General features: G+C 43.2%; 3 protein-coding genes across 11 annotated transcripts in view; 1 reads left to right on the top strand and 2 right to left on the bottom strand.

Annotated features, from left to right (window-relative positions):
- Positions 1–1,470: 1,470 nt before the first annotated feature.
- On the bottom strand, positions 1,471–10,930 carry brd3a (bromodomain containing 3a). 6 transcript variants are annotated; one of them, XM_027004198.3, is made up of 11 exons: positions 10,804–10,930; positions 8,988–9,351; positions 8,468–8,605; positions 8,216–8,348; positions 7,539–7,729; positions 7,050–7,421; positions 6,767–6,895; positions 6,475–6,681; positions 5,282–5,505; positions 4,786–5,075; positions 1,471–3,797 (listed from the first exon to the last, which is right to left on the bottom strand). In XM_027004198.3, exons 2-11 carry the CDS (start codon positions 9,186–9,188, stop codon positions 3,679–3,681), a joined length of 2,004 nt encoding a protein of 667 aa, XP_026859999.2. In that variant the 5' UTR covers positions 9,189–9,351; positions 10,804–10,930; the 3' UTR covers positions 1,471–3,678. The 6 variants fall into 6 exon arrangements, with proteins under 6 accessions (XP_026859999.2, XP_026860002.2, XP_035383510.1 ...); XM_027004201.3 differs by having other exon boundaries at positions 6,490–6,681; positions 10,543–10,880; XM_035527617.2 differs by having other exon boundaries at positions 8,240–8,348; positions 10,543–10,880.
- Positions 10,931–11,528: 598 nt separating this feature from the next.
- On the top strand, positions 11,529–18,786 carry wdr5 (WD repeat domain 5). Of its 2 annotated transcripts, XM_081720263.1 has the most exons (15): positions 11,529–11,694; positions 12,643–12,659; positions 13,181–13,316; positions 13,697–13,805; positions 14,176–14,249; positions 14,347–14,436; positions 14,756–14,845; positions 14,952–15,035; positions 15,464–15,519; positions 15,628–15,674; positions 15,813–15,888; positions 16,086–16,119; positions 16,436–16,510; positions 16,707–16,794; positions 16,940–18,786. In XM_081720263.1, the coding sequence occupies exons 3-15, from the start codon at positions 13,236–13,238 to the stop codon at positions 17,038–17,040; spliced, it is 1,005 nt and encodes a 334-aa protein (XP_081576389.1). In that variant the 5' UTR covers positions 11,529–11,694; positions 12,643–12,659; positions 13,181–13,235; the 3' UTR covers positions 17,041–18,786. The 2 variants fall into 2 exon arrangements, with proteins under 2 accessions (XP_081576389.1, XP_026859891.1); XM_027004090.3 differs by lacking the exon at positions 12,643–12,659 and having other exon boundaries at positions 11,530–11,694.
- A 1,508-nt stretch (positions 18,787–20,294) lies between these two features.
- The window catches only part of rxraa (retinoid X receptor, alpha a), a 109,907-nt gene continuing 105,884 nt past the window's right edge, over positions 20,295–24,317 (bottom strand). For all 3 annotated transcript variants that reach the window (XM_081720261.1, XM_081720262.1, XM_035527166.2), the window contains 2 exons: positions 23,531–23,636; positions 20,295–22,969 (listed from right to left, as the gene is read on the bottom strand). In XM_081720261.1, coding sequence (XP_081576387.1) covers positions 22,822–22,969; positions 23,531–23,636 — 254 coding nt within the window. In that variant the 3' untranslated portion in view covers positions 20,295–22,821. The remainder of the gene's footprint in view (positions 22,970–23,530; positions 23,637–24,317) is intronic.

The raw sequence follows: 24,317 nt of genomic DNA, 5'->3' as shown, positions 1-24,317 counted from the left end.
CACTTATTGTGGCCTAAACGTGTGCTTGCTTTTGCAGTTTGCAGAGCCTCGGTTACTGCAACAACAGTTTTTGCTTACAGCCCCGCGTAGAGCGAACAATTACGCATCACTCTTACGGAAATAACCAATATGCGAGTTGGTTAACCGTGTAATCCCGTTATACAGCATACGAACTCATCGGCGCAGCAACACGGCGCCGTGACCCGCCAGGAAACCGTTCAAACTACACTGCAACATTTGCATAACAGAAGCATATTCAGCCAGAGCAGACGAATCGCCCACTGCACAATAGCCTCTTGGACTGCATTTGCTTAGTGCATTTGAAATGAACAATGACTTTCAGCTTCCAGCGTGATGACTTGTCACGGAAGTTGGGTCACTGATCCATCACCCCGAAATAACCGCTCCTAGGTGTTTTCATGTGCTGCAGCGAAGGGACATCCACGCGATCCTATGAGCCTTCGAGAGCAAACTATGCATGGCACTGAGTGCGCAAGCACGGGGACCATGGCGTGCCAAATGGTAACGCATGGCGCCCAAATCCGTCTTTCCCTTAATCTTCTTACACAGTCTTCATTTATAGAATTCCCGTTACCTTTACGATTACCTTTCCACAGGTAATCTGGATCCATTGAACTTCATATTCAACATGTTACATTTTATAGGCAATGGACTGAAAGGCTGAGAAGTCTCACTGGTGATTTCGTAATATGTAATTGAGATGCTTTTGTCGTGAGCCAGCCATCAAAAATAGCGCATTACCGCCACCTAGTGTTTGTCTGATAAGATTCTTAAAACGGCATTAGACGTACACCTCCGTGCAAGGATTAAGGCAAATGCTGGGCTAAATTGCAGTGCCAATATTAATCGTAATTGGACATTCTTTTTAGTCTAGGATTAGGCTTAATCTGTGCCTTTGAAAATGGCGTGTGATGTGTACATGCCAACTTGTTTGGTACAAAGTGTATACATGATAATTTTAGCCAACAACCTCAGAGAGAACAGTGCACTTTCTGGTGCAACATAAACATAAATCTCTTTAGGACAAACAGTACTCTAGGAGGGTCAGCATGCACATTGTTAGCACATTTCAGATGCCACAGCACCTCTGTAGGAGGCAAAACAAAAGCCGATTCATTCTTACTGTTAACAGCCCTGAAGTTCAGATCCACTCATCAGCAGTTAGTGATAGTGAACAATCTCTGGGATGATATTTAGATAAAATGATCAGTAATCAAGTGGATAAGTTACATTATAACTTCATGTCAAGGACACTGATAAACCGAACAGCCTGTACTGCTGTAACCTTTCACAACATAACGTAAGTCTATAAAGCGGTCGTTATGCGCATGCAATAGTGTCCTGTGGAACTGGACAACCCTAAGATAAATGGACCAGATATTCAGCAAGGAAGCAAATGGTAGAGAGGCATTACAGATCAAAGAGCAGAAAATAAAGGCACACTGCATGGGTATTTATGGCATTTATTTTATGAAAAACAGAATTTACCTGGCATAAAAGACATCCCAGGTAGGCGATTACATCAAATGTTAGCCTCTCTCCACACAGCCCTGCCCGCTGGCCCACGTGAGTCAACAAGCCTAAATCTACAGACACTGGAGCCTAAATTTTGTTGTTGGATTTGTTCCAAAGACTTGACATTTACAGGAAGATAAACTATAAACGGCTCAAAAAAAGTATAGCAAAGATACAATAAACTGGCATGCATGTCAAAGATAAAAAGTAAACATTTGTTTTCCAAAATATAAAAAGGAGTTATATTTTTTTTTAACCAGGGCCTAAAAATGAACTAGAAGATGTATATATAATTCCATATATTTATATATATATTGTTTTTAGTCTGTTTCTAAAAGATATCACTCTGGTATCTGGTAAACCCAATAGGGCTCAATGGAAACTGGTTTCAGAAAATTATAGAAAGGAAAAGGTAAGGCGCTGGGGGGGGGGGGGGTGTTTGCCACTAATAACGCCCAAATTAGACAGAACTCAGAGATGGGGTTTCTGAAACGGTTTCTCTGAGTCATTACACACTTCATCTATTAGTGTTTTAATTAGTGTAGGTTAACAACCCTCCTGAATTTGGTTCTCTGAAGAAAATTAAGGCATACTGCATCTTGAAAGCGAAAATGTACAAGAGGACAGCATAAACCAATTAACATTTAATTTATCAAATGATATACTCCATTTAAAACCAATAAACCAAGAGGGAACATCACCTACTGTATAGGCAGTGTGGCGGGGTGTGGGGCATGTACTAGGGCTCTACGTGTTCACTCACTCGTTTTAAAAAAGTAGACTTGAAATGTGAAACCTGCTCGTTTTACATTCAGAACTCAATTTTGCACGAGCATGACTTGAGGAAGACTTTGTGATTCATCGATCATCATCATCCCAAACAGAGCAAACATCGAGTGTCCCAAGTTCTATTCTACAAAACAGCAGTCATGATTTTGAAGCAAACGGCAGACTGTGGCCTGATGCTCCTGAACGGGAATGGACAGACACGTCACTGCTGCGTCCAGCTGAGGATGCCTATAGTGACCGGGACATCTGCCAGCATCAAGGGTGGAGTTTTTCCCAAGGTTGTATACATTCACTTCTGAAGATGGTGTAGCAAAGAAGGAAGACGTTGCTTTTTAATGCTCTGAACTTTTGACTGATGTTTCCGTTTCACACCCTTCTTGTGGAGCCATTCCCAAAAATGCAATATGCTGGGTATGTAAAAACCACTCTGCAAATCAAACTCTGAAGCAAACCAGATCTCTGCTATAGGAGAGCTTGTGATATTTAGCAGTAGCAGATGGTTTACTAGATGACTGAGCCTTACATGAACATGAACATGAACACACACACACACACACACACACACACACACACACACACACACACACACACACACACACACACACACGACTGACTTTTATAAACATAAAATACAGCTCCATCTAGCAGTTCAAAAGGAAACAAACAAAACTAACAGAAAATGTTAAAAACATAAATCCACTGATGGCACAAAGACTGGTGTGGGGGGAGGCACAATATAAAGAGAATAAAATAAAAATAAATACAACATAGCCTGCAGGGAAAGAGTTGTCGACGGGGTCAAGAGGCGCGGAAGATAACAAGGCAAAAGTTCTGTGAGCTTCTGTCATCGCTTTCTTGCAGACACACCACTGGTTGCTTTGTAATGCCAGCCCAGTTACAAACAGCGTTGGGTCAGGACAATTCTGTTGTCTCTCTTTCCATGTATGCTTTTTAAAAAAAAGAAGAAATTTTTCTTTGTTCATAGTTCTAGTTTGGTTGATCTGGACATCCTTTTCAGAGTCAGTGGAAATAAATGATCTATTAATTTAAATTTCCCCCATTTTTCCCCCCATAATGGTATTTTCCAAAAAAAAAACAAAACAACCAACCAACCAAAAACAAAAAAAAACCAAAAACAAACAAAAAAACAAAAACCCAAAAACCCCAAAAATAAAAAACCCTTTCATGTTCTGACATGATGCATTTTTCATTGTTTCTTTTTTCTTTCTTATAAAAAAGTCTCAGAGAAACAACCATGACTGCATACAACAACATTAAAAAAAAAAAAAAACAAACACAACAGAAACAGAAAAGAAAAGTAAAAATGTAGATAAGGGGCCGGGGGTGGGGGGGTCAGTCGGAGTCGCTGCTGTCTGAGGTGGAGCCACTGGAACTGCTGCTGCCTGAGTCCGAGGAACTGCTGGAGCCGCTGAGGCGCGAGGGCCCCGAGCCCTGCCCGGGTCCGCCCTTCTCTGTGGGAGGAACACGCAACACACGGAGGACAGTGCTTTCAATTCAGTTTTCATAGGAAAGAAATTCAACAGTCCATGCTAGGGGTTGTTGCTATTTTGTGTTCGGGTTTTAATCGCTGCGTGTTGTTATATTCAAATGCAGATTCGGAGGGGTCAAAAAAAATGTAAAAATTCAATTTTCTCAACATATCAGCAAAATAAGTGTTGTAGGGAACTTGAATAGTGGGAGAAGCGTCGCTGTTCTAGCTTTATCTAGTCTGGCGGCTTTCACAATCTTAAACATGCAAAGACTCAACATGCCTTAACTTAGAAAGGGACTGAAACCTGGCCTGTGCAGTATAAGCTACAACAGGACAGGGAATCAAGTCTGTAGGGATTCTCTAAAAAGGTTAAGATTGGGTCTTAAAGGAAACTGGGACTGGGACTTTATCCATGCATTACTACATACCCTAAGCACCGACCAGCAGCACCCTCTACTGACAACATCCAGAACCTGTTGTTAGCCTGCTTCCAATTTAGGAAAACTAAACTCTTCTGCATAGAGAAAAACATGCAGCTGGAATGTAGAATTTATGTAACGGCGCTTCTACAGACACTCAGCCAGCAGTAATTAATTTCGTCTCTTGAAAACGGGTAAAAAGGCTGCACCCTGACCATTTCACTGTGCTCTACATACACACGTACGCGCACGCACGCACGCACGCACGCACGCACACACACACACACACACACACACACACACACACACACACACACACACACACACACACACACACACACACACACACACACACACACACACACACACACACACACACACACACACCCCTCCTTGTCTCATCACCACGCATCATGGTTAAGTAGTAGTCAGTAGGGCACGTGAGCACAAGCAGGAATTCTCCCACTGATGCCAGGCTTCTGGTTGCTGCCTTTGCGCTGCTACTGCAGCAGGGTTTTTCTGCGTGAAACAGAAACAAGGTGGACTTACGTAAAGGTTTCCTCTGTTTCTTCTGTAAACAGGACTTGACGTATCGCTCCAGCTCGCGCAACGTGGAGGGTTTGAGTGTCTCAAAGTCGATCTCAATCTCGTCGGGATTGGAGTCGCGCAGCGAGGGCTCCCGGGACTGGATGATGTGCACGACGCGGCCCAGCTTCTCCCCGGGCAGGCGGTTGATGTCCAGGCTCAGCTGTCGCTTCTCGTCATACGTCATGGGCAGCGCCGTGTCCTCGTCGTCCGACTCGTAGCCTGGGCCCCCTCTGGCTCCCTTCTTTGGTTGCCTTACAGAGGTGTGGTACAGAGGCCATTACAAATCAGCACGCCACCCAAACCATTCCCACGGGTATTACCCACATAGGCCTAGGGCACGTGAAAGCGCGTGCTGTGCGTGTGGCGGTACGGTACGAGGGGACCGGGCGGATACGATCGCCATCATTTCCTGCGACTAAGCTGTGTGGTGTGAAATGTTGGAGCAGCGCGAGAGAACCTGTTGCCAGGGACGGTGCTGTTGGCTTTCCTGGCCGGGCCCTTTTTCTGCTGGGCCTGCTTCGCGGCCTGCCCCGTCTTGGCCTTCTTGTCATCGTCAGGCTTGGCTTTGCTGTGCTTGTTGTCCTTCTTTTTCTTGTCCTTATCTTTCTTCTCTTTTTTCTTCTTTGGTTTACTTACAGGCGCCTGCGAGAGCGCTGCTAGCTGTTCGTGGACGGCTTTCAGCTAGGGATAGAGGCAGGGGGGAGGGGGGGGTGGGATCAGTGATCTGGCCAGACTAAGCCCACAACACCACAGCAGCCACTGAGAGGACGTGACGCCAAAACTAGTAAACAAACACTGAACATGTGTTTTCCTAAAGCATTTGTCTGTGGTTAATGGGCATGCTCTAGCTCAAGAGTCCAACTAAGGTACTGGAGATCAACCACCCTGCAGGGTTTAGTTTAATTCCATTCAGATGCTACTGAAGTCCTTAGTAAACAGTAAGGTGTGGAAGCTCAGGGTTGGAACTGAACTCTGTAAGGTGGTAGAACTACAGGATCAGAGGTGGGCATACTGATTCTACTTTGTGTGTCACCAATTTAACACGTTGTACAAGTGAAACATGACATGGACATTTAATGACTTTCAGTGTGTGTTTTTTTTTTTTTAACAACTATACATCTTGGATTAGACCTACACTGAACAAGTAAACATCTTAAATACAAAGAGAAAAGTGCATGTTAAGTTCTTATTGTGAAATGACAGAACGAAAGAGGGAAACAGACTGGGTAGAGAATGAAATTTGCCTTTTGGCACAGAACCCCAAGATGCCAAAAGGAAACTCAAATGAAAAACAAAAGCTTCTTTGGATAGATTTCCAAGGGAAAACAAAAACCCACTCTTTTCAAAAAACCCTTTACTGCTAAGCAAAGAGTGGCAATATCTACTTTTCAGAAGCACTACAAGCCACTATTAAAAGTGGAAGCTCAGCAAAATGCTGGAATAATTGGAGCACCGAAATGAAAAATAAATGTCTTGGTACATATAAGCATGCATACATACAAATGTATAACCCATACAATCACATGACTTAGTAGAATGTAAAAAGTTTGTGTGTGTGTGTAGGAAAGACAAAAGGCTCAAAGAAGCAGCAGCAGAGGCCCTGCCTGGGCCTGTGGAGATTATGTAGTCGGACCTTGTTCTGAAACCCACCTGTTCCGCACCCACCTGTTCCTGCAACTCAGCAAGCCGCGTGGCCCTCTCCTCCTCTGAGTCGGAGCTGTCGGAGGTGGAGGAGTCACCGCTGCTCTCGCTACTGGCGGTGCTCTTACTGACCACGGCCGCCCCGCCCGCACCGCCGGGCGTGCTCACCTCCGCCGTCTCGTCTGGCATCTTAGCAAAGCGCATTTCAAACACGTCCTGCGCGGAGAGACAATGTTTACAGGAGAAATATACTCCCGACAACCCAAAAACACCGTAAACAAAGAGGAGGAACAAGACTTACTTGTAGTTTTCGCGCCATGGCTACGACTTCATGATCAGGCGGGTTGTACTTGTAACAATTTGAGAACATTAATCGCACGTCTGTGGCAAAGCTCTGTGCATCCTGGTATTCCCGATTGTCCATCTTTTTCTGCAACACAGACACTTGAACTTGAATCTTAACATGGAAACGCCTGAAATCAGATCTCGTCAATTACACTGGAATAAAGTCTATACGTTGCGGCAAAAGTAGGTACTGAAAAGCCACTGAAGGTCTGCAGTGAGGGAGCGTGTGGGCTACGCACTTTGACTGTACTTAAGTCCATGGGATGTTTGATAATGTCATGGTAATCATGCAGCTCGAGGGCCTCTGCGTCGACGGGCTTGTAGAAGGGCCAGGCGTAGGCAGCGTGCTTCTTGGACAGCATTTCTTTGAGGATGGTGTCGCAGTACTTGAGGTGGTCGGAGAGGCGCCCACGCTTGCCCCCGTGCTGGCCCCCCTCGCCGTCCTCCAGGTCCTTCTTGGGGGGCTTGATGGGGCGACCGGTGCTCTCGCGCCGCGCCGCCACCTTGGCCGGCTTGCCCTCGGAGAGAGCCGTGGGGGACTCGCTGCGGCTGGCGGTGATGGCCGAGGTAGTGGGGGTGGTGGTGTCCGCTTTCCGCTTCACCCCTTTCTTCTGGGAGACAGAAGACAGCACACACAGGCACGGAAGCACACGCGGGTGAGGGACTGTCGCGCGCACGCCGCTGGAGCGAGGGTGCTCGTGTTCTGGACTCTCGGTGTCGGGACTTACTTTGACGACGGGCTGCGACGGCGGCATGCCGGGCACGATGGGAGCGACGGTTGTGTTCTGTACAGAGGGTGTGCTGGGGGTGAGGGTGGGCACCGCAGGGGAGGAGATGACAGTGGTCTGAGAGCCTGGTGGCGTGGCAACCGGGAACGTGGAGGGTGGCGAGCCAGAAGACACCGCTCCCTCCTGCTGGCCTGCATTTAGACCAGAACACACGTCTATGTTCAAACGATAGAGCACGGAGACTTGGCCACATCCAAAATTGTTTTCAGGGACCAGCACTATGCGGCTATACCACCTTTACCTACTTTATAGTTGTAATAAATAAGCAGCCATATGTTTTACAGTTTACTGTAAATTGTAATCCAGCAAAGCTTGCACCACTGTTGAACTCTGAAGTTGTCTGTCTGACTGTATTAAGCTTTACTTGCCTCTTTTGTGAGTGACCCCCTATTGACCAACGGGCAGGTGTTGGCCAGACGCTTTCAATATAATTTATAACACCGAAACGCACTTATAAATAAATGTTCATGCAAACATCTGTGAATAAAGGTTAAAACTAACTGATATGCATTTACAGGCATACAGAATACCCAGATCTAGTTTAGCAAGCAACAGGTGCACTGGAATAGCTTCAGCACGAGCACAGCTCCAGCAGACAGCAGCTACTGTCCTTGTACCTGGGCCAGGTTTGCGGCCCTTGCCTTTAGGCGCAGGAGGCAGCAGCTCCACCTCTTCCTGGGGCATCAAGGCCACCTTCTGCAGGAAGATCTTCTCCAGTGCTTGAGCCATCAAAACAATGTCATCTGTTGGCTAATTGATCAGGAAAAAACACACAAACACGAAACCTGAGAATGGCGCCTCAGGTTGTCTCAACATATCACAGATAAATTCTCATTTCTGAATGTTAGGATGGAACTGAAGGGACTCACCTTGTTGTAGATGTAACAGTTAGTAAACATTGTGTTGAAGTCTTGCATGCACTCGCTAGCACTCCAGTAATACACATTCTCCAGCCTTTTCTTGATAGTACCCATGTCCATTGGATTTTTTATAATCTTGTGATAGTCCTAATAAACAGAGACATCATGCTTAAAATAAAAGTCTTAATGTTTGTACCCCTAAAAATGAGACCAGTATGGAAACAATATTTAAACCACTGAGTGTGAATGTTTAACAGCATAAATATTAGAGCTTACTATTAGCACAACAGCTCAGGAGAACTGTTGTATAAACTGGTCATAAACACCCTAGAGCTGCAAACAACTGCTATTAAGTTTAACAAGTCCAGTCTAAATCACACAGTGAACTACTTCTCCATGGAAGCATTATTTATTATGACAGGGAAAAACCACAAGACTAGTTTTGGAGCACAAACGTCAAAGACTGCGAAATGCAGTTATGTTGAAATCCAATGCAAATCAAATGTTAAGAGCTACTTTTAACACTCACTGGCAATCCGAGCTTGACAGCATCAACAGGCTGATAGAAAGGCCAAGCGAACTGATGCCTCCACAGTGTCTTGACCACTACATTCTGCATGTACTGCAGCTGATTCGTCTTGCGGCCAGGTTTAGCAGGGTTGGTCACCTCGGGAGGTGGGGGGTTAATGATCTGAGGAGGCTCTGGAGTTGGCGACGTGACATCCGACATCTCGTTTCAGCAGAAGACCTGCAGTTTCAGGTTCTTGCCTGCTCTTCACACGGCTGATGCTGGTGAGGAATTTTTCCACAGACGCTCTCTCTGGTTTTCTCGCTCTCTTTTTCGCTCATTCAAGAGGGACTACATCCTATTGCAGAACCTGACCTTGTAACCTCTAGGGAAAAAAGACCAAACAAATTGTACAAATTATGGTTCTTCATACAAGCATTTATGATGATCTGGGTGAGGCAAGTCATTTATGAAACAGCACCTAACATTCATTACAATGCACTCTGCAACAAACCTCATACCTAACTGAACATGTTTCTCAAGGTTCTTGGACAAACATAAGAAAAGCATAAAAATAGCAACACACGTCTAAACACCTTGAACCTAAGCTTCTAACTATCTCAAGTAAAACAGACAGAGAAAACACTAGCTAATCATGGTTACAACACAAAATTGAACTAGCCAACATTTACAAGCACGTATTCGGAGACGTCCTTTTATTTGCACATCTGCAATAAAACAGCAGCTAGTGTGATTTTTAGGCATGCTGACAGCAACATGGTGCTAGCTAGTGAGCCATCCTACGTGAGATTGCCACATAAAACGGAAAGGAAAAAGGTGCCTGTCACGTTAAGCTATGCTCGCAAAAGTGTTTCATGAGGGATCTTTCCGACTGTCAAATACGTGCTACAGGTGAACACACAGCACAGACGCTGACTCGCATCGACAGCAACTGCCACACAAGCTGCGAGCCTTAAATCACCCAACCTGGGACTGCACACAGCTTCTCGACTAGCCAACCAGCTAATGTTCACCTCCCGCCTGATTCGCTTCATTCATTCCTAGAGCGGAAAATAAACGTAAAGGTGACGGCACGTCACGTTAAAGCGGTATAACTATATAAAAAAAATAATAACAAGTCTTAACCACCCCAGAAAGCATGACCTACACATGTAGCAGACATATTTACAACCGAGATTTCTCCCAGCTAGCGTTAGCTAACGTAGCTAGGCTAGACTCGGCGGGGAGTAGCTTAGCTTAACCTAGCTACACTGCTACACGAACAACTGAAATATTAACACACAACGCATAAAAACACAGCAAAAACACTGACCACAGCCGAGAAAGTGTGTGATCGCGCATTTAAAAAAAAACAACGCACCGTATGCTTTTTAATGGAGTAAAATGTTATTAGCATCGTTAGCTTAGCATCGTAGCTTAGCAGCATCCATCAAAACATGGCGGGTTTTAGCCGACTAGCTAAGTTAGCCATCTTGCTAGCAAATGGCTACCAAAGCTTAAATATTTTGAAATTCGGGCTACACTAGCTAACGTTTGTGTGTTAAAATAAACTCACAAGAAAATCCCAAGTCTACTTGAATGAACTGGTAACCCGGAGAGCAGAAGTGAGCGTTAATTCGCTTCACATTCGAGCGGAGTCGAGTCTGTTCTTGTATCGTCGCTTTGTTGGAAAAACAATGCTAGTCCCCACAGTTCACTGGTTAGCTTATTTTTAGCAAACAGCTACGCGCAACCGCAAGTTCATCGCACGGCGACAACAACCTCGGCATCCCGTGGCACGTTAAAAAAGGGAAACAGATATTTTTCGCCAAATTACTTTCTTCTGGGGCTCCACGGAGGGTTAGCTTGCCGTGGTCCGGAGGCTAAGACAAGCAGCACAGAGATGAGGTACGGGAGAGAGCCTTGCGCATGCGCAGCGGCAGCGCCGCTTCACTCGCGCTTCCTAAGATGAAGGGGGCCTGTCGCCTTCACAGCCGTCCAAACTTCATTTGACACACATATTAAGTTAAAACGTATCCCCAAGGGCAAAAAGCGATCAGGATTAACGCAGAAGAATTTATGCCGCACTACTAGATTTATGTTTGTCTGTTTTTTTTTTGTTTGTTTTTTGTTTAGCATTTTCCCTGTCAGAAAATGTGGAAGGTATAAATATTTACCTATTAACCATAATTAAATTAGTAGACAACATTTGTTTTACTTAGAGTTAAGTAATAGTCAGTATAGTGTATATTAGCAGATTGTAAATAGAAATTCTGACCTGTTATTACTTTTTGTTTTATTTTTAACTGTTGAATATTTAAGACAGTCAACATTTCCGTTAAGGGTTAATGAAGAACCATAAGGATGTCAACTACGTGTGTTTCTGTATAACGTTTAAATTGCATGTTGTCAACAAAATGTAGGCGATACTACGACGTCCAAGCCTCCAAAGCGAAACGCGTCTATTAAGTCGGTCCTTTCAGACTTGCCGTCGCGAGTCCTCGCCTGTCCGTCAAATGCCGCGCATGCGCGTAGCGGGCCTCCTCCTCCCCGCCACACTTCCCCAGCCTGAGCCTGCGCTCGAGAAGGCTGTGGTCGCGCGTCAAACCTCGTAGTCCAGTGTAAACAGAAAACCAGATATTTACAGATTATCCACAAATCCGTTTCATGATAAGCCCCTCGGGTCCGCGCGTACGTTTTAACACTCGCACACTCACGGATTTCGACGGTGAGTTTGTTTCCTCTTTTCTCTTCGTCCTTTATTGTTTGAATGGATGTAAAGCCGAAGAGTGCATGTGGACAGAATGGCATCCCTCGCGGATGGTCTCGCACCAACGGTATCTTATTTTAGCTTAGCCGGCTAACCCAGCTAGCCGCTCAGTTTTACCTAATGAGATGGGTAACGTTTTGTCGGTTTGGTTGTGCAAACATTAAACAGTGTCAGCGACCTTCTCACCAGTTTTGAACGTAGAGATTCGTTTATCTGAAAAAATGGGATGTTCGAGTGTTGGCTCGTAGCTCTGCTGTTACCGAGCTAGCGGCTAGCTGCTGTGTTGTGATCTGAGGCGATTTTGGCGTTCACGCCGCCCAAGGCCCTCTTTAGGTGGCTGGCCAGGAGAATAAAAACCCACGGGGCAGGAAAATCAGGACAGCACTCAGTGAGCGACGGACACAAGTCGCTGTGTGTGAATTCTTAGGTGCTCTGCTTCAGAGGTACATTAAACAGTCTATCTTAGCTAAGCTAGCTGCTGCTGTATGTCGTGGCCTGGTGGTTATCTGCTAGCTAACTAGCTAAGCGATGGGTTTTAGAGGAGATGGATAGTTGACTAGCTGAGTTAAGTAATGTACTTTTCCAGTTTATAGGTAGTGCTCCGGTTATTTTTGCAGTGGTTTAGCTAGTTATAGGAGTGTTAGCGAGTTTTAGACGCTAGGCGTCATATGCTTTGTCTGTTGATGCTTGCTTTTTCCTTTTCTTTCATTGTCAGTGTCATTGGAATACGTGTTTTGATTTATTTTGAAAAACCCATATATGCCTAACAAGATGGTGGCTATTAGTTTAGATTTTTTTGTAGCCAGCTAGTGTCTTAATTGTCTTCTTAAAACTGCTCACGTGGATTCTCTCTTTCTCTCTCTCTGTGTGTGTTTGTGTGTGCGGCTTATCTGTGGATGAGACCAGCCAATGACAAACGAGTAGTAAGTAGTAAATTTAGTGACAGGACAAGTTTTAGAGTTGGCTGGTTATCTAAAGCAAGCAAGTTAGACAAAGTTAAGAACAGGTTAGACCAAAATTGAAAATCTTAAGGAACACTTTGCTCATATTCTAGTATGCCATAACGTGTCAGAAATGACATGGACCAAATCTGTCTGAGATTATTTGACTTGACACTGAGGCAAGAGTGCAGTGGTTTCAGGATGAATTGTGCACGATTGTGGTAATAATCTTTAAATACCTGATAGCTATGCAAAACTAAAAAAGTTAAATTTAAACCTCAAATATGTCTTTGCTAAGTTAATATAAACAAGCAAACAAACAGGACAGTGTTAAAGGATGCATAGGGCATTTTTCTTATTTGGTGATGTGTCAGCGTTAATCTTCAAGCCATCGTTTCCCTAATCTTGTATCTTAGTTTAGTAGTACACCTTTTGTATGTTTTAAAATGAGTTATTTTCTTTTAACATTATACAGTTTTTAAACAGAAATATATATTTGATAGGCTTGGTTGAGGTGGACCCTGATTCTCTAAACCCAGTCTCTACTACTTGGTCACTATGGCAACCGAAGAAAAGAAACCAGAAACCGAAGCCACTAAGACACAAACAGCTTCTGCTGCCTCTGCCAGCCAGAGCAAGGTGAGGAGCTGCATTAGAAGTGCACCAGACACCACACAACAAACGCCTTAAGACACACAGAAGAATTACTTTCATACACTGTTGGTCTGAAGCTATTGCTCTGACGAAAAACACAGTTTGGCACATGTTCTATTGTTTATAGAGATATTGTGGAGGGGGTTTTGTGACTTTTTTAGATAAGATTTTTTTTAGGTGGGGGGTGTTGTTAATGTCAGCAGCTTTTTGAAAGGGTAATCGTTTCCCCAATTTGTGTATTTGCTCGTGTGGTAGTGCAGGTAGAACCCAAGTCATCAACCTGTTGTTTGTAATTTGAGGATAAACTGAAGGATATATACACCTCCTAATTCTCTTAATTCTTTTAATCTTTCCTCCTGATCTAGTCAGCACCTGTGAAGCCAAACTACACCCTAAAATTTACGCTAGCTGGCCATACAAAAGCAGTCTCCTCCGTAAAGTTCAGCCCAAGTGGTGAATGGCTTGCTAGCTCATGTAAGTGGATTCATCAGTTGTGGACAAGTTAGACATTGTTCCAGCAACATAATGGCAGTGCTTTCCCCAACAGATTTTTAAAATTAAGCAAATTATGCACTTGGATTAGAGTAAGATTGTTAATTTTCTGTATCAAGTTACCTGTAATGGACAAAATACTTTAAGTATTGATTTGGCAAACTGAATAAAGAGAGACACTGTCATATTCCTTTCTTAGTCTTGGTCCTAGATCCAAATAACAAAAATAGCTCTTCATTGTTTCTTACTCATAAGGTTATATCATATAATATATTGTTTATTGTTTACTGTTGCTCTTTGTCACAACTGCGTTTTGTAATCACTAAAACTGATGTTTTTTTTATATTTTCAGCTGCTGATAAACTAATCAAAATATGGGGTGCATATGATGGGAAATTTGAGAAGACAATATCTGGGCACAAACTTGTAAGTTCAGTAAAAGAGGCCACATTGTGCAGAGATGCCACTAACGCAGTGCTGCTTTAACCTGTGACTCACATCACTGGTTATTGCCTTCCTGTAGGGCATCTCAGATGTGGCCTGGTCCTCTGACTCCAACCTCCTTGTCTCAGCGTCCGACGACAAGACCCTGAAGATCTGGGACGTCAGCTCCGTAAGTCACACAGCATAGAGCAAAGCTAAGATCTGACTCAGAACCCCACAGCCTGAACATTAAAGCCCAGCCATAAGTAAGATGGCATGTCCAAGTCTGCTGCCATAACTTTAGCACCACCCCTAATTTTAACACACGTGATCCAGTTCATGCATGCCTTGAATAGCTTCCTAATATTGGAGACAGGTGTGAAGGAACTAAATGCTGCATATGGGGAAGTATAAAACTGAACATTTTCATATACAAAATGCACATCTTATGAGTTTGTAGGAGTCTGGTATTGGGTGTTTTATTGGCTCTGATGTTTTTGTTTTATCAGGGAAAATGCTTGAAAACCTTAAAGGGTCACAGCAACTACGTATTTTGCTGTAATTTCAACCCTCAGTCCAACCTCATCGTGTCTGGATCAGTAAGTCCAAAAAATAAAAAACCTTTTCTTTTGTCATTTTATACAAGACATTGGCGTATTCAGCGTTACTTGATGTAAGCGTGACAGCTACCCTTTTGCTTGTTAGTTTGATGAGAGCGTTCGGATATGGGATGTTAAGACAGGGAAGTGTCTGAAGACCTTGCCAGCCCATTCGGACCCAGTCTCCGCAGTGAGTATCCATCTCCTCTGATCTGAAACTTGCATTCTCACCTGGCTGTTAATCAGAATTGAAATGTTATTGGCAAGGTTTGGAAAGTCTGGTGGAATTTAAATTTCCAAACCTGGAAAAGAACAGAAATCTTTTGATTCAGTAGTTTTCTGTACTAATGCAGTGGCCTTTAACAATCAGTTGCTCAAAAAAGAGAGAAAAATAATTGTACTCAGTCCTAATTATAAGTCGCTTTGGATAAAAGCGTCACCTCAATGCCGTAAAAGTAAATGTAGGAAAGGGCAGGAACCAAGTCCCAGAGGTCTATGTGGCAAGTTTGTAGAGTGTGTGTGTGTGTGTGTGTGTGTGTGTGTGTGTGTGTGTGTGTGTGTGTGTGTGTGTGTGTGTGTGTCTTTTATGGGTGAGTCAACATGTGCCTTATGTTTCAGGTCCATTTTAACAGAGATGGATCCCTGATTGTGTCCAGCAGCTATGATGGGCTCTGGTGAGTAAACTTCTACTGTTATACGTAATCTAAATGGCTCCTAAATGAGAAGAGTGGTAGATGCCATGAGAGACTAAACACATAACTGTTGTTTGTATGTGTTGACAGCCGCATTTGGGACACAGCATCAGGCCAGTGCCTTAAAACACTAATTGGTAAGTCTGTTTGAGGCCAGTGGGGCACTGCATGTTCTTGAAGCCTTTATGCGTTCAAGCCACACAGAGAAACAAATATTAATAATACATTTTTCATATTACTTGTGCAAGTACCCTAACTCTGCATCTATGTTTCAGACGATGACAACCCCCCTGTGTCCTTTGTGAAATTTTCCCCCAATGGCAAATACATTCTGGCTGCCACGTTGGATAAGTGAGTATTAGGGCTCCTACTGTGCTGAGGCTGGGTCTTCTCCACAGTCTCTTCACTGCTGCTGCTTGGCATTTTAAGGCCAAGTTCTTAATATGACAAATATTGGTTTTGGGTCTCAGGGAAAGTTGTAAGAATAACTTCCCTTTTTGGAACTGCTGATATTTGAAATTTAAGATGCATTTTTTTTCCCTTTATAGCACTCTGAAGCTTTGGGACTACAGCAAAGGCAAGGTGAGGTTTTTTAAAATTTTATTTAAATGAATTAATAAATGTTAATTTTTAAAACTATTTTTTGTCTAGTACATTTTAAAGTGAATAATGTAGTACAATGTCTTAAAGCGGATTTAATCTCCTAAATAATAAGATTACAGCCATATGGAATCACATAAATGATATGATTATGTAATATCATGGTAATGTTCACAAGGTTTCTCAAGTCTAATCCACCAGTGCTAAAATCAAAGGGGTAAAAGAAAAATGGGGTTTAGAACTGGAGATTTTACTAATCTAGTGTGGTCTGTTTTAATTCAACATATTTCTCATTTAGTGTTTGAAAACCTACACCGGTCATAAAAATGAGAAGTACTGCATATTTGCAAATTTCTCAGTCACAGGTGGAAAGGTGAGGTTTTTTTTTTTTCCCTCGAATTGTTCAGCTTCTTTCCAATTTTAAATCCAATTAAAAAAAAGTTGCTTCTCGTAAATTTAATTTATAAATGTAATTGTTGAATACTATTCATATTAAGACAGATGTTTTTAAAAGTTTGCTTGGCACATATAATGCATGCAATATAATAGCACCCAAATTTCCTTTTCAGTGGATTGTCTCTGGATCAGAAGACAACATGGTTTATATCTGGAACTTGCAGACCAAGGAGATCGTACAGAAACTACAGGGTCACACAGGTAAGGAAACAGTATGGCAGAAATATTTCTCTTGAGTCACCTAGGCACTCATCTGGTTGAATGATCAAGTTTATACAACTTAAAAAACATATGCTGGGCAGTCTCTCTTAAAACCCTTAAAATAATCTCTCCTCTCATGCTCTAGATGTGGTGATCTCAACTGCCTGCCACCCCACAGAAAACATCATTGCTTCAGCGGCTCTAGAAAACGACAAGACTATCAAACTGTGGAAGAGTGACTGCTAAGCTAGAGCACACCTGAGCAGGCTTATTTTATTATTGCTTTTTTGTTCGGTTGTCCTTTTTGTTTTTTAATTTTGTACTTTTCATTTTTGGGGAACTTCTATCATTAGAAAGATGAGGCCAGGCCATTTGTGCTGGTGATGATCTAGTCTTGGCGAGAGATGGCAAAAGCACATATTCAGAGGCCCCAACCCCAGACCAACCTCCTCACCACTCCTTTAAACCCCAGTCTCTGTGCTCGGAAACATTGCCACCTTCTCTCACTGCCTCTGCCTTGCCCAAACATAGGCTGGCTGTTTGCTTCTCTTTTATTAATCAAATCCTCAGAGCTCCCATTAGTGCGTGCTGGCCGTCTTTGCCCTTTTAGGTCTAGGCAGCATTGACTGAACACGCTGCTCTTTTAAAGAAAGCTTTCTCAAATCTCATTTGTGACATTTGTTAGATGGAACTAGTCTTGTGTTGAGTTTTGTACATTAATTTAAGCCACAAGTGAGCCTTGATGCACATTTAGGGGCCCTCGCCATTATACCCACTACATTTCCTGTGCCCCCAGTTTAAGAAGGGGTATTGAACAAGCGCTTCTCCTTGTTGCCGTCTGTCTCAAACTCCAGTAATGTCAGAAGCTAGCAGTAACAGAATGTGTTGAGAGACCTGCCTCAAAGCATGTGGTGCTTCATGTGTTGAAGTACATCCAGCAGATTGTCATTGTTATCTGATGTATATGTGTTGAATGGTGCCAATTATGAATGAGACATTTCTGTACAGCATTCAATCTTACCCCCACCCGCCGGGGTCATGTTCCGCTGTAGTTAGACAGCTGGGCAGTTTTTGTGGTTACGTTGGCTTGAAGTTGGTCTTAATTTTGGAGGATTTTGTACTGTAGTTATCACACAAGCAAGAATCAAAGATGAACAGTGTTGAACAGTTTGTCCTGTGTTCTAGTGTTATTTCTGTGAGACATTTGCCCCCTTTACAATTTCTGCAATGGCACTTCATCCATTTCTGCAGAAGGGTTAGAAATTGTGTTGAGACATAATTGCAATCTGTTGTGGTGCTTTCAGACTAACTAGTGAGCATTAAAACAGACTAACTTTCTGTAGCAGTCAAAACTATGGTCATTTGTGAAGAAGAACTGAAATGACTTGGCAAATTTCAGGGATACAAATGCGAATTGAATTTTTGGTAATTCCGAAGGCAACAACTACAAAAAGAAAGGAATTTTCTGGGATATTTATCCTGCAGAGTTCCAGTTCGGAATGACTGTCACTTATTTCAGACAAATGATTGATTGAAACAGCATACAAAGACATACCTCCTCCATTTATTTGGTCTTGGAAAAAAAAAAGAAACATACTAGCAAACCTCTCATATTCACAGCGATGCATAGTTACATATGCCACAATACTGTGTGACCAAATGCAAAAGTTGGAACGTATGACTTCAGGTTTTTGAAGCATGCGTGATCTGTACATGTTTGCAGCTTCTCTGTTTAACATTTCTTTCTGTCCCGTGGTCTTACTGTGTCTTTAATAGCTGGGACAGTAGTTGTGTACAAATTTTTTTGTTGTCCTGAGTTACGAAGGCATGGGTTGGCATTGACTCTGCCTTGGTCTCTACCACTTTGTGTTCTCTGTTGACTTTCAGTGCAGTGAGGAGGAGGACTGCATGAGAAATTCAGTTGTGATCTGTAATGCATTTAGTCACTCTGGACTTTACCTGTGACTCAATAAATTTTTTTTTTTTTTTAAATTTGATTTCTTTTTATGTATTTGAGGTTTTTGCACCAGTGGAGGTCCATTCTGTAAATGTGTTTATATAGGCAACAACACATTAGTTCGGAGATGTATGATGTCAGATACCAGAGAACCACTGCATTTCCATTTTTCTAAGATTTAGGCTGGTCAAGCCCCTGATTAGGTAATCAAAAGAAAGCACTGCTAAATGTGAAATACCTTTACACCTTATTTCACGAGACCCCTTACAGTCTTACCGTGGTCCTAATCCGCTGGAATATTCAATAGCTGTGCATGACAGCAGGGACCAGGTTTTCCATAAAGCTCACTGGTGCTTGCCGACTCTGATTTATGAATATTGATAAAGTTTTTGTGTCAAGTGGAGACCAGGATTCACAGAAACAGTTATTGGAAAATATTGTTGCAAGCCTGTGGGGAAGATGTATGAAAATGCCAAAAACTAATTTATTAACTGACATGGAATCTGAAAGAAAACAAAATATCTGAATTCATTTTTTAAACTTTAATAATTTTTTTCTTTTTTCGTGAAAGAACATCAAAAACACGCGAATAACAGATGTCTTTTCCAATTCCTTTAAAAATAGATATGAAGGGACAGTCCCATCACTCCATGATGGACAAGGAAGGAGACCAAAAAGAAGCAAAGTACAGCCAAAAGTTGCAAGGGTGTCACCGTTGACCTCTGTCTTATCATATCCAGCTAGTAAAGAGATCTGTCCCCTCTGTCTTATATTTATCTGTAGAGAACTGTCCTCTCACTCTTCAGTTTCAAATCAACACATACAGTTATATGTATAGAACAGCTGACAAAAGTAAGAAGGAAAGTATGAATACATAAGCAAGGGATAAAATTACATTTGTACAAAAATAGATCTTTTTATTTATTTACTTTTTAGGTGCCCTATAACTAATTTAAAATGTTCTCGCTAAACAATTGATTGTGTCAGAGTCTAAGCTTATCATTAGACAATTGTTTTACCTTCCTTGTCAATCTGAGGTGGACTCATGGATTTTACAAATTATCACCAGCCAACATCTTGCCAAAAATGTCTAATCAGGTTATTTGGAGGAAAAAAGAAATGTGAAAAAAAACATTTACAGCATCTCTCTGTTGTCTGAATGCAGTTGGCTAAGCGACCAGTGTTTCCTGGGAGACCGTATATTGCCTTTTTCGGTTCAGCTATCAGGCCTGGTTGCCGCAGTTCTTGAGGTCTCGTGAGGATGTTGAGAGCACGGAGGAGCTGGTGAGCAGGCGTGTCTTAGGGCTCAGCTGCTGGGATCTGCTCAATTATGTCATTACAGCTGAACACAAAAGCTTCAGCAATTTTTAAAAATCCTCCTGATATCTCAGAATATTACAGTGCAATTAGGCCTGGTTTTTAGTAGGCTTCATCAAAGCACCTGGCACTCACTTTGCTAACATGACTGGAAATAGTTTAGGAAAGTGTGTGTGTGTGTGTGTGTGTGTGTGTGTGTGTGTGTGTGTGTGTATATATATATATATATATATATATATATATATATATATATATATATATAAAATGCTCATATTTTGAAATATATATACATAAAGACAAAATATAGCTTTATGTTATATATAAAGCCTTTAGCTATTCATCCTGTCAATCTTTAGTTCAGAGGACTCGTGTTTCCTGCAGGAGAGCAATTCTTCATTGTTTTACAAATCTGTATATGGCTTGAAGATCCCTGCGGTCTGACACATCTCTGAGACCTGATCAAGTAAAAAAAAAAAATAATAATAATAACAATAATTACCCACACATGAGTATGAAGGTGAAATGAAACCGTGGGTTCTTCTCAGAGGGCTACCCCACTTTCACCCATATGTCTGAATTGTGGGCGGTTTATTACACCAAGAAGTAAATCTAGTTGAAGCTAGTTCAGATTTCCTCCAGCTTGAGGCTACAACACTTCAACCAATCTGCCTCTGAGTCCTAATGTTTTCCAGATTAAATATTGATTAAAATTTACCCAAAACGTTCTGACTAACCTCTTTAAATGGTTCTCAAAATATGCAATTCATATTGAACACCATTTATCTTTTCCCATTCAAAGCAATAACAGTCCTCACATCTGTTCATGTTCAATTAATCATATTAATTGATCAAATGATTTTAATTGCTAATCATCTAGAATCCTATGTATGAGGGAAAAAAATTGATAAAAAGTGCCACTTTTTTCTGATTAAATACTTCAAGTAATCCTGCAGTGCTGCATGTCCTCCACTAGGGGGTGCTCTCTTATAACCTCAACGTCTCATGTTTGCACTGGTCACATCCTTCGCATATCACTGCGAACTAAAGCCTCTGGTTAAAAAAACCCTCCCTGTGCATACTGTGGCCTGGCGTTATCACCAGCCAACCAAACTCCGGTCCTGACAGTCCATCATCCAAGGAAAGTGGTCTATAGTAGTGACCTGCAACGGCTGCCCGGGTTGGTGCGCTGTGCAGGAGTTGGTAAAGATCACAACCTCGTCATGGCCCGCTCTTTGGAAAGAATGCTTGAATGCATAGTTAGGCAGCAGCAGCATAGGGGAAAAGGGACAACATAAACAAAGAATATGGGAATTTAAAAAACAAACAAACAGTTCACACACAAACACACACAGACAAAAAAAAAAAAAAAAAAAAAAAAATCCTTTTTAAAAATGACACTTGGTTTGCCCAAAGAAGTGCAGGTTGCAAATGTTCACAGGTCCCTGCGCCCCTCCCTTACACAGCCCAAACGCAGCTTTGTTAACTAGCTTAGCTTAGCTGAAGCTGTTTAACGAGGTTCAGACGACTGCTAGGGGTCTGGAACATGAGGTTAAGTGCTAAAGAAAATAATTCCCATATCCATCCTGTGAACTGCTAACTGTCTGGAGTTTTCCCGAGGACAGGGAGGGGTCAGGGACTGATGACTGAGGAGTTTGTGGCATAAAGAGTTGAAAGGGAGGTAATTGCACATTGTTTGCAAAAACAGAACACCAATACTGAGTCTGGCAGTAATGTTGTGTACGACTGATGCGGCATTCCAAAGCTCAGTCTGACTGTGAGGTTCAGCCTAATTGCCATTTCTGAGGTTGAATGGGTGTGGGGTTGTCGCCAGGGAGACGAGGCCATGGTCCTTGGCTCTCCACTTACTCCACCTGCTTCAGTGGCCATGCAGCCTGGAGTCCTCTCTCAAACAGTGAAGGGGCTCTACTGCACCGGACGAGTACTGTGTCCACGTCGCGCGCCTGTGTGTATGTGTGGAACGAGGAGGGGCCAGGCCTGACCCCGTCCTCCCCCAGCGGTGCCCTGCACATCTGCAGCAGAGGGGTGCTGGAACTCATGAGCCACCTCCCTAAACACCGACAACCTGGGCTTCCAATGACATCCTGGCATCGCTGCCAGTCAGATCCGTAATTCTCCAGCCTAACAAGGTCTCCGGTTCGGCGACAGTCATCGTTGTCTGCGTCATCACAATCATCTCTGCACATCCAACTCTGGCCTGGTCGCTGTCGCAGCCCAGGGGGCAGATGCCTAAGGCTGTTTCTTCCGCCCTCTTGTTTGAGAGAGCCGGACACTCTTTCAGGCCCCGGAGCTCGAGGCAGCAAATCTCAATAGCACCAAGGCGAATGCGCTCCTGTTTTATTGAGGTCCGTGCCTGCCTGTGGTTAACATGGACCCATGCATGACAGACCTTTCTGTCTGAGGAGTATCTCCGTTCCTCCTTAAACATTTCATCACACCGGGCATGGGTCGATACACGTGTGTCCGCTATTGTCTTTTGACTTTGAGTCTGCTGTCATCTCTTTTTCACTCGTTATATATTTATATATTTATCTATGTCTTTATACACGGTACGAAACAGAGCAAGAGACCGCACGAGCGTGTTCTGAAATGCCGAGTGGGTGGCAGGACCCACCGAGCCCCTTTGCCGGCCTCCCTGCACTCCGGCCAATAACGTCGCGCGATCGGTCTCGTCGGGGAGGACGGAACGGTGGGAACGCCCCCGTCTCCCGGGACAATGGGAGGACATGATGTCATTACGTCATTTGATGGGGAGCCTCCAGCATCTCCATGAGGAAGGTGTCAATGGGCGTGTCCCCTATGAGCTTGAAGAAGAACAGGTGCTCCAGACACTTGAGTCCGATGGACCGGAGGGCGGGTAGCCTCAGTAACAGCTTAGCAAACCTGCTCACGCACGCACACGCACATACAGTAAATCACACCGTTCCATAATTAGACTGGTCAGAAAGGCCACAGAAAGCAAACAAAGCTCTTAAAACACTTTTTGCTTCAGTAAATGTTTTTTGAAAGGCTTCTAGAAATCATAAGTACCGCAATGTACTTAATGACATCTCTGCATAACGGCTAGCTCAATAATGATTTAATTAAAGCCCTTGATTAAAGGGAAAAATTAAGTGTTTGGGGGAGTCATTGTTCAAGAAAGTGTTTGACCTCCATGTCTACAACTAATATTTAAAACACTCAAGGCCTGGGTTATATTCTACATTACATAGTCTGAATACAGCGTACTGTGTCTAAATCTTTTATCACGGTCTCGAACGATAATTAGGTTCACTGAAGGTTTGCGTTTGCTCACTACCTATTTAACAGAACACACGACTTTCTGCGGTTGTGGAAAGACAACTTCATCTCTAGCTGAATGCATGAGTGGCATGGGGCGTGTGGAGCTGGCGTGTGGGGCAAGCGTGTGGGGCCGGTGTGTGGGGCTGATGTGTACGACAGTACCTCCCAGGCTGCTCGGGGTACTTCTGCTTGCAGTAGGCCTCCAGCGACGCATACACCTTCTCTCGCAATGCCTCCACCTCTCCGGGGTTTGACAGGCCTTTGGAGTCTGGAAGGTTGACATTATTTTTGGTCAAGCGCAAATCAGTCCAGGCTAATTAGCCAGCGTGGGTAGGACTCTGCTTCTGTCTGTGTGTGGACTATCTGACGATCTCTCATGAACTGCAATCATCAATACATTGAGGAAGCATCTTGTATGCAGTGTGGCATAAGTACCATAAGTACCATACTGGTGGAGGAAGCCTTCACCCCATAGCAGCTTACAACATAACCGTGTTAACTGTTCAATACGCCCATGTAGTACATGAGTTTACTTCAGAGTTTTCTTCAGACTGACACTGTACGAACATTTCACTATGTCCCGCTGGTGTGTCCTTTGAAAGCAATGTATGAATATAAAAAAATGAATATAACCTTTCACACCAGATGACATCATAACCAACCAGCATTGTGGGTTAGATAGCAGGATGTGACAAGGCAGATTTATCATGCAAACTAAACGCGATGCATATGTGGTACGTTTAAAAAGAGTCGGTGGCCACAGCAGTAGTCATTTATGTCGGCTTTCATACTGCTTATGGAGTGGCTGGAAAAAATAACAGATGACTGACTGGAACTCAGCACGTCGTTCCTGTTCCTCCGGCACTGTTTCCTGTGATGTTCCATCCAACGAGCCCCTGTTGTCTTCAACATCAGTGGAGTGTATGAACATGACATCATGGTATTATGG

The sequence above is a fragment of the Electrophorus electricus genome, chromosome 8, assembly GCF_041902795.1.
Source record: "Electrophorus electricus isolate QZ-2024a chromosome 8, ASM4190279v1, whole genome shotgun sequence".
Classification (NCBI taxonomy): Eukaryota; Metazoa; Chordata; class Actinopteri; order Gymnotiformes; family Gymnotidae; genus Electrophorus; species Electrophorus electricus.
The sequence above is the reverse complement of the archived record's forward strand: the minus strand, read 5'-3'. Positions and strand labels throughout refer to the sequence as shown.

Bases quoted from the DNA above. Each gene is read 5' to 3' on its own strand.
- brd3a (XM_027004198.3), bottom strand. From the start codon at position 9,188: ATGTCGGATGTCACGTCGCCAACTCCAGAGCCTCCTCAGATCATTAAC. The intron at 7,422-7,538 runs GTAAGTCCCGAC...TCTGTCTCCCAG, and splicing joins CGTCGCAGCCCGTCGTCAAA to AAGAAAGGGGTGAAGCGGAA. The intron at 3,798-4,785 runs GTAAGTCCACCT...TTCCTCCCACAG, and splicing joins GAAACAGAGGAAACCTTTAC to AGAAGGGCGGACCCGGGCAG.
- wdr5 (XM_081720263.1), top strand. From the start codon at position 13,236: ATGGCAACCGAAGAAAAGAAACCAGAAACCGAAGCCACTAAGACACAA. The intron at 13,806-14,175 runs GTAAGTGGATTC...TTATATTTTCAG, and splicing joins TGAATGGCTTGCTAGCTCAT to CTGCTGATAAACTAATCAAA. The intron at 15,520-15,627 runs GTGAGTAAACTT...ATGTGTTGACAG, and splicing joins AGCAGCTATGATGGGCTCTG to CCGCATTTGGGACACAGCAT.